This window comes from Podarcis bocagei, assembly GCF_964188305.1.
Source record: "Podarcis bocagei genome assembly, chromosome: 3".
Lineage (NCBI taxonomy): Eukaryota > Metazoa > Chordata > Lepidosauria > Squamata > Lacertidae > Podarcis > Podarcis bocagei.
The window spans coordinates 53,512,651-53,527,651 of record NC_138127.1 but is presented as its reverse complement, the minus strand read 5'-3'; the positions used below and the strand labels follow the sequence as shown (position 1 = coordinate 53,527,651).

General features: G+C 40.0%; 1 protein-coding gene and 1 long non-coding RNA gene across 8 annotated transcripts in view; one reads left to right on the top strand and one right to left on the bottom strand.

Moving 5' to 3' along the window:
* The window catches only part of RGS17 (regulator of G protein signaling 17), a 64,904-nt gene extending 57,240 nt beyond the window's left edge, over positions 1 to 7,664 (top strand). For 3 of the 7 annotated variants that reach the window (XM_081187240.1, XM_081187245.1, XM_081187241.1), the window contains 3 exons: positions 3,528 to 3,617; positions 6,241 to 6,475; positions 7,298 to 7,664. In XM_081187240.1, coding sequence (XP_081043366.1) covers positions 3,528 to 3,617; positions 6,241 to 6,475; positions 7,298 to 7,486 — 514 coding nt within the window. In that variant the 3' untranslated portion in view covers positions 7,487 to 7,664. Of the gene's footprint in view, positions 1 to 3,498; positions 3,618 to 6,240; positions 6,476 to 7,297 lie in introns of all 7 variants that reach the window. The other 4 variants (XM_081187246.1, XM_081187242.1, XM_081187244.1 and 1 more) reach the window with 2 other exon arrangements.
* LOC308583366 lies at positions 6,231 to 14,973 on the bottom strand. Its single transcript, XR_014006178.1, has 2 exons — positions 14,841 to 14,973; positions 6,231 to 6,388 (listed from the first exon to the last, which is right to left on the bottom strand). It is a non-coding gene; the product is annotated as an uncharacterized lncRNA (long non-coding RNA).
* Positions 14,974 to 15,001: the final 28 nt, after the last annotated feature.

The following is a 15,001-nucleotide window of genomic DNA, read 5'->3' as shown; positions in this document are numbered from 1 at the left end:
GTGTCAAGACTTGTCCCTTCTTCCCCGTTGCCACTGTTCACCACTGTCATTTTTATGTTTTGTGTGCAGGCACATACACAGACATTTTAAAATGGGCAGCAAGGAGAATAGCATGGATCACCTGAAAAGAGCGGAAGAGGGAACAGGGAGCTATCAGCAGTGCCATAGATCAGTGGGTGGGGATTACATACCTGCCAACTATATGCATTCAATAAAACTTTCTCCAAATACGAATCAATAAGAAATGAAGAACTTTCACAAGTTCCATTTTCAATCATTCCATTGTAATAGATTGGCATTCCCTAAACACTTCAACCAGCATCTCTGCCTATAAGCCACATTTATTTGACTGTATTATAGCGCACACAGCATCTGGGTTACAGCATGTTGCCATAGTGCAATGCATGCTGCATGCTAAGTATATATTTGCTGGCATAGCAAATATATAGGGATGGCCCTTTTGCTTATTATCCTGCACATGCTCACCTAGACAGTCACTGAATTCAGCTGCTTAGCAAGAACCTGATTAATATGAATGCAGTTGGGGGTGTGAATGAATGTGAGTGATGGCAGGTACATCTTCATCACAATTTTGTCCCACCTTTCCTCCAAGCAGCTCATATGTTTGGGGAGGGAGAAGTACATGATCCCCCCCACCCCTATTACATCCTCACAACAACCTCCAAGGATATCCTAATGCAGCTTTAAAGTCTATGGAGAGCCCAAGGTCACAAGTAGGATTCTAAATAGTATTGTACCTAAGTAACTCTGGTCCACAGTCCATGCTCTCTGCCTACTATATCACACTGTCTACAACACAAGTTTGTGATGTTCAACATTTACTCCCAAAGCAGGTGGCTTATTTGTTCTATTGGCGCTTTCCCATTTTATGAGTCTTCAGAAAGTCAACTGGTGCAAATTTCTCTCTCACACACACACAGTTCTGCTTCTCCATTGAAATCATAGTTACTGCTGCATTACTGAATCACTGCTGAATCATTGTTGCAGACCAAAGACCAATGACATAGTAGTATTCTTATAGTGCCTGTAAGACAGAAATATGCTCGGAAACTGACACATTGGGGGGAAGGGGATTTCTGGCCCCCTCGTTTCAGTTTTTAGCATACAATTCATGCTACAAAAGGGTTAAGTAATTATGGAAAGGCACACTCTGTTTCCCAAGGGCAACATTATAACCCTGCTCAGTTTCTTAGAAACACTGGGTACACATGAATGAATATTAGTGCTAAGCCAGACTAGTGGGCTTATACCCCTCAAACATTTACATACCCCTCAAAAAGTATGCTCTGTGTTCAGCAGGGACACTTGAAAGGCACAAAGCTGTTCACCAAGATATTTTAGGATTCATTCATTACTCTTAAACTGAGCTTTCAGTGTTTATAGCTGACTATTCTACACTGCTTAGGATGATTGGCATGTGCTGCAAATGGCTGGTACTGTAAGGCTGAAATCCAGTGCACACTTACCTGGGACTCTGAAATTAAGTCCCAGTAAACTTAATAAGACAGGTAGAAGATTTCACTAATTTTTTCACCAAGAGCAGAAGTCATAATTTTGAAGCCTCACAGTGTTATCGAAAATGGTGGCTGCCATTTCTAATTTACTAGTCAGGTGACCCATTAACCATAAACGTGGATTACTGGGGGGGGGCATGGCTGGCCACAATTCTAGAACTATAACTATCCTTATTGAAAATCATTTTGGTTCTGTCAAGGCTTCAGGTGGTTCCCCTGATGAAATCTCAAAAAAATCAACTTTTTGCTTTAAGTAAAATTGCATGGATCCACTAGTGCCAGGTTTTCCCAGTTTTATCCTCTGTATGGAGAGTTTCTTCAACAGCCCTTGACTCCAGTGCTGTAGAGAATCAGATGGTGCCCACAGAATAACTTTACTAACAACCTACATGAATGCTTTCTGTGGGTCCTGGTTAGGGCTGTGAGCAGCCCCATGGGGGGGGGGGGATATCTAGTCTTTGTTTCCCTTAGAAATCCAGAGAAGCTCAAGCAGAAACTATTCCAAACTCCATTTTTTGCCTAGTGGCAACTATAAATTAGCTTACTGTATACCTACTGTTTTGTTGTGAATAATACACCTATTAGGGATCTTAAGCATAGTCATAGAAACCTAACATACAAATTTGGGAAGCAAATATTATTTCACAGCAAATATTTTTGTAGGAGAAAAAAAAATCCCCCATTACTATCCATTAAGCATTATAAAAGAGAGAAACAGGTCTTTGGGTGCAGAAATTTACATTGTTCTCTGCATCTAGTAATTGGAAGTAGATTTGATTTTGATTTTTTTGCTGGAAAGCAAACATGCTTTTATTGGCTTGAAGAGATTACTGGCCAAAGTGCCATTTATCACAGTGGTACATATTGAACTCACAGCCGAGGAGTATTCCTTGCACCTTAGTATTAAAACTATGGCTGGAGGCTCAATACCTATGTTTTATTCATTGAAGATGATGTATAGTTTGGATTAACTCTCTGGACAATGTCATCAATCATCATAAGACAAGCTCCCAGTAGTGCTAGGGCATACTGTTGTACATAGATATGTTTTTACACCCGATTACATTGTGAATGATAATATGACTTCTTAAAGATATATGCTGAACATTAATGGCTCTAGTTGAAATAAATAGATGTTGCATAGTAGCAGTACCAGATTTGCTGGATTGTGCCCCAGTTTAAACCAGGCAGGTGCACCAAGTATTGGGGACGGAGGGCTCTTCAGCCTCCCAAAAAATTCAAGGAGGGGGCTGCCCCCCCAAAAAAAATCCTGTGGCCCTGCTCTGCCTCCTCCTCCCTGCCCGTTGTCGCACAGGTAGAAGGAGGCCAATTGTGGAGCCTGGCAGCTATGCTCCAGAATTGTGTGGCAGCAGCTCCCAGCGAGATCTCACAAGATCTCACCAGAAGCAACACAATTCTGGAAGGTGACGTTTCGGCCGGGTGGAGGTGACACCTTCCTGTTTCACCTCAGATGGCAAAACGGGGCAGGCTGCCCCTGCGTAGATGCCATACAGATACAGTATGTCTGGCTTTAAATACTTATTTATGAAAATAACAACTGTTGGGCCTTTTAAATAATGACAATATGGAACATCTTTTCTTTGTTCTTTTCTTTCTTCTTTTCTTTTCTGTTCTGTTCTTTTCACATATGTGTTCCAAATATTAAAATACAGAGAGAGTCAGTTTATTGTCAGGACTTAATCACTGAAACAAATAAAGATTACAAAAGTTACAATTGAGGTGTTGATATTAAATTTACAATCTGTCTCCCTTGGTGTTCCTTTGAGTAGAGGAGATGGAGGAGTCTTACAAGGTCAGGGGAATCTCTTTTCATGATGGGTATTCCAATGGTGGCCTGCATTTGCCACCAAGACAATGTCTCCTTTAAGAATGCGGGTTCACGTTAAACCTCAGTGTTGTTTTATATATTGTATATTCATTGTTTTAAATTAATTCTCTCTAGACAAAATAAAGTGTTGTACTACATTGCAGCCTCACTGTTAGGAATGAAGATAGAGGGGACAGTACAGGAAGGCCGACACACACAACTAAAATGGAGAGTATTCAAGTCATAGAAGAGTGGTAAGTTTGCTGTTTGTCTTCTCTATTTGCCTCTTACCATAAACTAAGATGGTCACAATCTTCTGCACACATACTTGGAACTAAGTCCCACTGAACTCAATGGGCGGTATCAATGGCTACCTTAGCACAAAGATCTCTGTTTGTGCCATGGAACTTCCTTCCCTCCCCTCTTCCCAAATCTGCTCTGGACGGTTGGGAAAAACACAGAACAAGTTGGGGAAGAAATGAGTAGAAGGGAGGGAAGTTTCATTGTGTAGCCAGAATAAGGTTACCAGATTTTTTTCAATGAATCCAGGGACACTTTTCAACTTCAATGGATTTTATATGGGGACTGATTTGTAAATCCGGGGACATCTGGTAACCTAATGGAACTACTTTGTTGTGGCTTACTTCTGAGTAAACATCTACAGGATTGCACTGTTAGTTGCTTCACTGTGTGTGCTTTCCTGTAATTCATACAAAAGCAACAACCAGAAATTTGAGTTTCAATCCAGTCTTCATGTAATATAACAGCAAAGGAGCATTGCTGATGCATAGTTGTGGTATAAATAAAATAAAATCAGGCATGCTTTCTCGTTTCTGTCAGCATATCAATGAATAATAATGCATTTTTTTCTGTGCAGAGAAATAACTGTAAGAAGCAGAATTAGATTCAGGGCTGTGCATGCTCCATGCAAAAATAAGTGTGTGTTAAAACTCCTGTGTTATGGACATACAAATTCTGTGCCAAGAAAAGCTGAACTCATCATCATATATAAATTAGGAAATTGAATAAATTTTGCACACTGACTCTTTTGCGTAATTTATTTTGCTTTTGCTTGTCATGGTGAGAAGCAAATAACTATATGGAGCCCTGAGCTCTGCTACCAAACTATTGGCATTCTTATTCATCCATACTTCTATGCCTTCTTACAGTTTAGTAAGTCACTGTTAATTTTATTATGTATGTTTTTAAAACTGTTTATCAGTTTCTGATAATTAGTATAATTACTTGCTGTTCTTAATATCTGTTTTTAGCATTATTTTAATGCATATTTTATACTCTTATGTAAACTGCTTACAGGTATGGGCTTGTGTGTGTTTTTGTCCTCTCTCCTCCTTGTGCAATAAAAGGGGAGTGAAAGCTTTCACTTTCGCTGTTGAATAAACCACAGTTCCATGTTATGTATGAACCTAGAGAACTGTGGATAGTTATAACCAATGTTAGTTACAATGGTCTGATACATAACAGATTGTGAAACTAACAGGTTGCTTGTTAGTTAAGTAACAGGCTGTTAGTTTGTTAACTAACAGGTTGTAGAAACATGCTGGCAAGCGTGGGGGCAATTCCTACTGAAATCTCAGAAACCAGATCTTTTAATTAATGCAAGTGGAAGGCTCAGGAAGGCACAGTTGAAATTTTAATGGTCATCTGAGCTGGGTCTCTCTGTTGCATCATCCATTGAGGATTCACACAACTGACAACACTCAGCTGAGGTTCTGGAAGAGCAGGGAAGTTCATCCCTTGTTCTGTCATCAGACACATACCCATGTCACAATTACACTGATGTAGTTACCTTTCAGGCATACGTGCTACCTTATACTGAGTCAGACCATTAATCTATCTAACTCAGTGTTGTCTACACTAGGAGCAGACAGCCTTCTAGGCCCCAAGTGGCAGTGTGTGAGCTTTTGGATCTAGTGGGTGTGGTTAGTGATAGGTGTGGCTGGAGCCAGTGTTGACCTATACAGAATTCACATGCACACAATGTTCTTTTTCTTTTGCCCCAGTTTTTCCTTTCATTGGTTTTTCATTAGCCTCCCTATCCCCTTTCATTTGCCTCCCTTTACAGAATCAATTCATTTCTGACATTACACTGCTGCTCCTCCCTTTTTATATTAGTTCAAGTTATTGGCCTAATCCTGTCTTATTGATAACCTTACTACATGCTATAAATTACAAAAATAAGAGTATTGGAGCTTACTGTTGTTGTTGTTGTTGTTAAGTTAAACTATTGCACCAATTCAAGATCTGAGACTTTACAAAATTGCCTTCATGGTTTTCAGTCTAACTTTTTTCTTCCCTTTCCACTTCAAGGCAATGCCATCTTGTGGACAAGAATGATTTTTCATAACATAGCATTCATTAGTTTCAAAGAATGGTATCCCATATTTCTGGTCTTTATAAGTTGAAGAAAGGTTTTAATAATCCATTGCACAGCCATTTTGCTTATAGAAAAAATTTTAATATCCTTTTTAGAATTAATTCACACGTCTCATGTTTCCCCTCTGGCCAACTCAAGTCAAAGAGTGAAGCTTTCATTGGAGAGGGTGTATGGTGTGTGGGAGTGTAAATGCATGCCAGGGGGGGCATGCACCTGCTCTCCATCCACGCTTGCTGACTTGTCAGTTTGAGGTCTGCGCTTTGGGATTAGGATAAGATTTGTATTTGGATTTCCATGGGAGACAAAATCTCTGTCCCCAATCCCAGCACTCATCTCTGACTCCTGTACATAACCTGACAACCTACTTCTGTCATCTCTTTCTAAATTTGAATTGTTTGACTGCTAGCTTTTAGAATTAGAAACCCTGAATAACTTTTCGTTGTTGTTGCTCTTGTCATTGTTTGTTTGCTGTTTTGCAGCCAAAACCCTACAGAAGATGAAATCCTGTCTTGGGCTCAAAATTTTGACAAGATGATGAAAACACCAGCCGGTAGGAATATTTTCAGAGAATTTCTTCGAACAGAATATAGCGAAGAAAACTTGCTGTTCTGGCTAGCATGTGAAGACCTGAAGAAGGAACAGAACAAAGAAATTGTTGAAGAAAAGGCAAGGCTTATATACGAAGACTACATTTCTATACTTTCACCCAAAGAGGTAATACCATAAATTCCAAATTGGCATACAAGCTTGGGGTCAAATGTGGCCCCAGGCCCCTTGTTCTCTCTGGCCCTTGGAATTCTCTGAGGGCCATGCCCTTCATCTGCTCTGCTGTGCATTCCCCTTGAGTGTTTTAACTGGCCTGAACTATGATAATTCCCCTTGCTTGTTGGGTGAAGAATGGAGAATATGATTTGTGCAGCTGGAATGCAGTCTACAAAAACAAAGGGAAAAGTTCCAAACCCCTGCCATAAAGGCTTGCAGTTGCCTTTAGGTTAGAAAGCATGAAGTAAACTCCTTCACAAGTGGTGTGTAAAGGCGCCATAATTGATAAACTCTTTGCTGTAATGCTCTCTAACAATGGGAAGTGAAAACAACATGGCAGCAGTTGTTCAGCAAAGTGATAGTGCAAAGCAGGCATTATGCCTGACAATGGAGAGAGTCCTGGGAAAGGTTGAGGCAGAGGGTCGGGCTTGCTTTGCAACCAAACTGGACTAACAATGTATGGAACAGATAAATAAATACCTGAAATGGTCCTATGTCTATGCTTTTCCACCCAGGCCAATGACTCAGTAGTTCAGGCAAAAATGCATAGGTTTGTATCATTCCATTTTCATTTGCATTGATTTAAAGAAACACAGCACATTTCATATCAATCATACAACTGATAAAGATGTCAAAGGGCTTATGACAGTCCTTCCATGTAGGCAAGATCCAGTTGGGTGCAACGGCGATTGAGTAAGACTGAAGCCTTAAAGTGAGATCTGTATACCTTTCTTGAGTGAGGGCTTGATCAACTTCTCTTCCTCTTCTCTTTAGGTTAGTCTAGACTCACGGGTGCGAGAAGTGATCAACAGAAATTTGTTGGATCCCAATCCGCATATGTACGAAGACGCTCAACTTCAGATCTATACGTTAATGCACAGAGACTCTTTCCCAAGGTTTTTGAACTCTCAGATTTATAAGTCTCTTGTCGAAAGTACTGTGGGCTCTACTTCTGAAACTTAGATCTATTTGAGAGGGGCTGAAATCCTGATTTAGCTTTTGGGGTGGGGTGAGGGTGGAGATACTATTAGGATGAAGACAGAAGAAGCATTTTTAGAGTGGCGGGGCTGCTCTGGAAGCACCCTTGCTGCATTCAATCCAAAACGTACCTTTCTTCTCCCACGTCAACCTCTGGGGGGGGGGACCAGTTCTGCACCTTTGAAGCAGAGTCTGGCTGTGCACGGTGCTGATTTGCAGAGCCCACCCCCCGAAAAACCTCCCCCGCAATAGCTGGAGCAGTTTTGCACTTTAAGAAACGTATCCTTTTTCAATGAATAAGGTGACAAATGAGCAGATTGAACGCTGTGCTTTTTTAAAAAGAGAGAGAGAAAAGGTGGATTAAATGGAGGGGGGGGAGCAAGACTGACAGCTGAGCCAAGCTTTACTTTGCTGGCATGTCTACGTCTGTCTTTTCGCTTGTGAGGCTGAGAGGAAGCCAGGTTCACCCCACAGCTGAGAGACATGCTACAAGCTCTCTTTTTGTATTCCATCTGTCTTCACCTTAGTAGTTTACTAACATCTGGAACTGAGTTCCTGGAGAACTACAGTTTAGCACTACTCAGGCTACTGTGAAGAAAACAAATACACGCAATGGTCTTTGTCTACATTTTACCAAGGTCCTTCATGCTTGAGTTTGGAAGGGGGAAAGAGTAGATTTGCTAAATAACCACTCGTTTCACACACTTTTCACAGCTGCAGTTGAGATTGCAATGACATGCGTGTCGTTTTATGAAGTATTTCCTTGTGTACCCTCACACAGCATGTGCAAAGCAAAAACTGCTTCATTTACCACTTTGTTGTTGCAATATTTAATCCAACAACATAAATTATATCGGTATTTAATAACATTTTGTGCAATATGGTCTTACAGTACACACAGGAATCCTCGGAACAGGCCGAAAAGCAACTTGCATTTTTAAACAACATATGCGAACACTGTCAGAAACTAGCCCTGAAGTGTAGCAATGTTATTCCAAGCGCTCTGTGGAGGAAAATCCATTGCTATGGAAGACAGACAAGCTTTCTGTGTAAGATGGAGAGAGAGATGGAGCATGTGTGTGTTATTTATCATTAATTTAAAAATTCAAAACAAGGGGTTCCTCTTGTTGACTGCCATAATTGTGGCATTTTCATTGCAGAGTTCAAAATGTCAAAAAAAATAAACATAAACAAAGCACAATTACATGAAGGGATCCATGTTGGGGTTACATAGTATATGCGCTGACATTGTTTTTAATTGTTATAAGAACAGATAATCAATGTACATTTCAGATGTCGGATAATGTAACAGATTTATTAAAGACTGGCTATCCAGTTATCTCACGCTGCTGTGTAATGTTATGTAATTCAGCAAAACAAAACAAAAACCCAGAAAACAAAAAAAATTAATGCATACACACAACCATGGTTGATAAGTTACCTTTTTTAATTAAAAAGTTTAAATTTTTTAAAGGGAAAAATGCCTAGATGTAGCATTTCAGTCCACACTGAGGACTACTATTTGTCTGTCAGTTATTTTTTTCTAAAAAGTGTTATCATATGAAATGGAATGTTCATGTGTTTTCCAGAAACTGAAACCAAATTGTTATTAAAAAAAAAAAAAGGCTGAAGAAGACTATCTTCTGACCTGCCTAATTTTGAAGGATTTGTTGTGGAGTAGAAAAAGTTTACAGAGATTTAAATAAATATTAATTTTTTTAAAAAAAGTGGCCCAAGAATGAGATCGGTGGGTGTTCTATTATCTTTGTTATTTGTTCAAAAACAAAATCAGACAAACAAAAGGACTTCTTTTAAGCACTAGAATGAAAGAGGGAACAAAGTAGTTCAGCCACCTTAAGCTCAGTTTACTTGGGCCATCTTTTTGCACAAGCCACTCTGGACTGAACGTGAGCTCAGGCAGTGAGTAATGGGGCTTTTGTGGAACTCCCATTCATTGCTTTTGTGCAATGGTCGAGATTCCTGGGGGGGGGGGGAATATACACACTCCCTTTGCTGCTAGTTTAGTTTTGTAGGTAGCTGCTTAATGTGGTTTTTTTAAAAAAATAAACTTTCCTGATTTAAATATGTTCTTGGACCTTGCGAATAAATATCTAATCTAAAAATTGAAAGAAAACACCACACATTTTCACAGCTGTTCAAACCAGTGGTGCGTGTTGACATATTTCCTTTGAGGAACTTTTTTAAAGCAGGCCATAGGGTTTTGAAGAGTTTTGTTTTGGGTTTTTTTGACCATCCAAAACCTCAGTGATGCTTCTCCCTTAATGTCAGCCAGTTGACGTGGTTGGCCCTCGTTTAAAATAAACCTCACTGTGGTGTTAACTGAGTAGACTTTGGTTCTCAAATGTTGGCCTCTTGTCTGCAAGCTATTCCTAAAGGGCAACATCTCTGAAGGGCCACCAGGCATGCTGAGGTGCAGCCCCCCTCCCATCTTTAGGTGACATTTGACCCAGGGCTGTGCTGAATAGGATGTCCTCAGAAGCTCCATTGCAGTGGCCAAAATGACTCTCTGCCGGCATAGGTACTGATTGGTGCAGAATAACTTTCAGAGCTGGATAGTCCTACCCCAGTCCTAAACATCTGCACCAGAAGTCCTTTTATCCATGCCAGCAGAATATCAGAGTACCCTAAATACCCCCTTCCTAAATCCCTTTTTGCTGGTGATTGGGCCATTCATATGTTTCCAAAATGATCTTTCTTTCTGTTTTTCTTTCTTTTTTTCTTTCTTCCTCTCTTTCCTTTGCTACCTCTTCATTTTTAATTTATTGAACACATGTCAAAGGGCAGACGTGGGGAATTTTTGCTTATTATTTTACTTGAAATCTGTAGAACTTTTAGGTGGGAGGGAGGGAGGGAGACGCAGGCAATTTAGCTGCTCATTTTCTTAAGCTCATTTGGTTTTTTTGTAATTTATATAGAATTCAGGAGATAATGACTTTAAAGGGCTATTCTTTATTCCCTATGCAACTCTTTGGATAACTGTGGTAGTGTTTGACAAAATGGGAGTTTTAAAAAAAGAGGAGAGAATAAATAAATAAATAAGAGGAAATTCTGCAAAGCAGAAAACATAAAAGGTCTGTTTACACTGGCGTTGCTGACTATCCTACCATAATCAGCACTTTTAAATATTGTTGTTTATGAAACTGTAGTTTAAAATGCAAGATGAATTATTTATAAAGGACATTCTTTTAATAAATATCTGTTTTGTCTGAAAAGTGTTATTGTGTTATGATATACTTTATTCATGTTGGTTAGTTATTTACCATTATGAATAAATTTTAAAGATATATTGATAGAATAATACCTTTGAAGATGTTTACAAAGACAGATTTTTTTTCCCTAAAGGGGGGTGGGAATGGACAAGGGGAGTGGAACTGACAGAGAAATGCCTCCTCCTACTGTGAAATTCTCATTGTGAACGAAATAAATGTAAGATATGTGGTTTTTTTCCTAACCAGAATTGATTTAACTGTGGTATTGCATATCAAGAGCACCACAGTTAACGTCATATTTACTATGGTACTCTGAATATATAGCACCCTTCCTGTATATATATGGTGTGAATTCAGGTTTGTTACAGTGTTTGAAACACAATTATCTCTGGTGCACACAACTAGGTACTATGTAATTAGAGAATACTGCATGTATACAACTTTCAATATTTAGACTTCATATTTTGATGTTACTATTTGATGGTGACCTGTTAATCAGAAGCTATCTTTATAAGATACTTTTAATACAGTAGGCGAGTTGTCAGTTTGACAGAATTTATCTTCTGAGGAAACTTGATAAAAACTATAAGGGCCCGAAAACATCACCCTGAATTCTAGCATTGGATTTCATAGTACCTGTATTTGGGGGAGGGGGGGAATGTATAGCATTTAAACAAACTTTTCAGAAATTGGTTAGTGTGCTATTGCAATGAGACTGTGTTAACATTTCAGTCTATGTCCTTCTTAAGGGGTCAGTAGACTCACCATACAACACTCCAAATGTTCTTCCTAGGAGTAGATGTATATTTTAAATACACAGGATATATATGCCTTTTGCCGGTTTGTTTTTTATTAAAAAAACCCATGCAGGTTGTTGGTGTCAAACTCCTGTGGCTGCAAAAACAGCCAGAGTTTTTTCGTGCCACTTTTGCATACCTCAATCTGTTTTATGAAATTGATGCAGTATTGGCAATGTTTTAGACGGTAACATAATCTCATTGCTCTCGGTATATTTGCAAAATTGAGCAGCCAATGATTAAACTTCTAAAAAGATTACCGTATTGTGCATGCGCTATACAATAACTTTAAAACAAACAAATGCCTACCTATACTTAACTACTTGCAGGCGAAAATAGATTTAAACTGTATTTACTTCCTGGATTTTGGATTTTCATGAGGCCACACATATATGAAATAAATATGAAACTTTTTATTTAAAAATGGCTTGGAATAAATTATCTATACACTGTGATCATGCAAAAGCCCACACATGTCTCTCATTCATCTAAGTGCTGTTGATATTTCTTATTCCAACTAATCTTTTTATTGAATGTTTATAAGTAAGGGTGCTCTATGGACTGTGGCTTATGACAGCAATTTACTGTATTTTCTGCTCTATAAGACTCACTTTTTCCCTCCTAAAAAGTAAGGGGAAATGTGTGTGCGTCTTATGGAGTGAATGCTGGCTGTACAGCTATCCCAGAAGCCAGAACAGCAAGAGGGATTGCTGCTTTCGCTGCACAGAGATCCCTCTTGCTGTTCTGGCTTCTGAGATTCAGAATATTTTTTTTCTTGTTTTCCTCCTCCAAAAACTAGGTGCGTCTTGTGGTCTGGTGCGTCTTATAGAGCGAAAAATACGGTACTAGGCATTTGGGGCATAAACCTGAATCCATAGATGCAGTTGTATTAGCAAAAGGTGCTTCTACTCACTCAAACCAGGGGGGTCCTTAATTTCACTAGTTCTCCGTTAACATGCTAGCCCCCTTGCCATTTCCTGTGCTATTCTGGAGGATCCCCAACCTAAAAGAGTGGCTTTTTAGGGGCTCAGTGCTGCAACAGGAAGGAGGCAGAAAAGTGCCACTCTAGAAGTAGAACCAGATCCTGGAAGTTAAGATCTATATTGTAACCCACCCACCCCATCACACATGCTGCCCACTTCATGCTTCATTTATCCTCTGGATGGAAGAGGATTGATTGTTTTGTACTGTTTGATCTCCCCTTTCCTATACTTTTTATATGGTTTCTGATATATCCCAGTTAAAGTGAATTGAGGAATGGGGGAGGAATATCCAAGGTCTTGGGATCTAAAGTGTTGACAACTAGTAAAATTCTTAACAACACTTGCTGATACAGCAGGTAATATACAAGACATGTTAATAATTCGTTATTGGTTTTTTGTATTCACACTTCTGAGAGATTTTGAGTTGAAGGGGGAAATGTGTGAGACCCCATAGGAATTAACACTAGCGAAGGGTGATTACAGACCACAGACACTCTCTCTGTATAGTTGTACCCCTGTACTATGAACAATAATTATTAATAAAATTTTATATTTTATACTTCAAATGGGAGTCATTGTCTAATACATCAGATTTTTTCCCCCATCTCTGACTTAATCAGGATCTGTTTGACCCCAAGAGCAGATCAGTGGGATGAGTTAGAAAAGGGACTCATTTTAGAATATACTGTTGTATTTTGAGTCACACACCAATATAGGAGTTCATATACAGGGCTCAAGTATATTAACTATTTCTCCCAGGTAAACAATTTCCATGTTAGGGAGCAGCACAGAGCCGGATCTGGAAAATCCATAGGTGGAACTCTGCTCACAGTACACTCTGACTAAAGAAGGGGTGGAGATGGGGCTTGGGGCTTCAAGAGGAAATAAAGACAGAAATTGGTGGAAATCCTACACACACACCTTTTCCCAGTATGTCTCCTCTCCAGACCTTGGTCCTTCCACCAACAGAAGGAGCTGTTCAGTTTGCACAAGGGCAAGTCTGAATCTAACCTCATGACAGAAACTTTCACCAACTAGAGTCCATCAGATGCATGAAGTGTTATCCCTAAGTTGTTAGGTACACATGAAGGTGGAGAAAGAAAAATCTAAACAATATCAGAGAAAAATGAAATACGAAAACCCAGATGTTGAAAATTACATAAAGGTTAAATGTATGTAAAATAAGCACACTGGTCATTCACAAGGCAGCATTAACAGTAGTACTTATTCAGCTGAAGCATTTATGCATGCCACTACAATCCCCAGCACAAAAACTATATAGTTTACTTCCATGGGCATAGGCAGTGCTCTTTTAGGGGGTACTCAATGGTACGCAGTACCGGCAGCACCTCTCTCTTTTTGTTAAACAGTGTGGCACCTACTGTAACAACTTTGTGGTGTGTCCCGGCACCACATTTCTAGAAAGGAAAAAAGCACTGGGCGTAGCTAGGATTTATGTCATAGGGGTCAGGCTTTATGTTAGGGGGCAGAACCGAGTTATCTGCAACACGATTGTTCCGTTAGTTAAGTATTTTTATTTATTTACTTGAATAAGGGGGGGCAGCTGCACCCTTCTGGCTACCCTCATCATGTTTACTTCTACTTCTGCTGGAGAGGTGCTCCTTGGTTGGCTGTGGGTAGGGCGAGGTGCAACACACACTTTATTTTTTAACCTGCTGTTTAGTATGCCGTTAAACTGGTGTTTCAATAATAATAATAATAATAATAATAATAATAATAATAATAATAATAATAATGAAAAATTGACAACCAACACAGGTAAACAAATACCTGTGTTTGTCAGTCATCCCAGCACCTTTCAATTAATTGCCCAGAAACCGGGAGGCAACCAGCAACCATTCTGGTTGGGTTACCTCTCTCTAATGTTTCATTTCATGATGTTTATAGAAACGTTTGACTCCTTCCTCCCGTCGGGAGTCGCATCTTTTCGGCTTTTTCCGGATTTTGCTGCCGTTTCAGTGAATGGGAACTAGCAATGCAAGCCCTGCACGACAGTGCCCAACTGAACACATGACAACCCGTACCAGCAAAAGAAGCCCACGCATTATTACCTCCCTACCTCTATCTCCCGCCTTTTCTCCGTAGAGCTCGGGGCAGCACGCGCGGCTCTTGCAATTCCCACTCCCCCCTTATCCTCACAACAACCCTGCCATGTAGGCTCGGCTGAGTGACTGCACAAGCCCACTCAGTGAGCCTCGTATCCGGTGTGTGCGTGTATGTGTGGACTGGAACCCGGGTATTCCCTGGCCATGGTCTTAAAGAGACTCGGGAATGAAGCGCTTCCGTGATTTGCCAACGCGGTTCCTACCCGGCATAGAACGCCGTCCAAATGTGAACCCGAAGTGAAGGCGGTTCGTATTGCCCACTCTTGTTTTATCTCTATGCTGGACGCGGGGCCGGTTCGTTTGTTTCCGGAAGTTGCCGGCCTCGTGACCGGAAGCGGAAACTTTCCGGGCAAGGGAGGGCGTG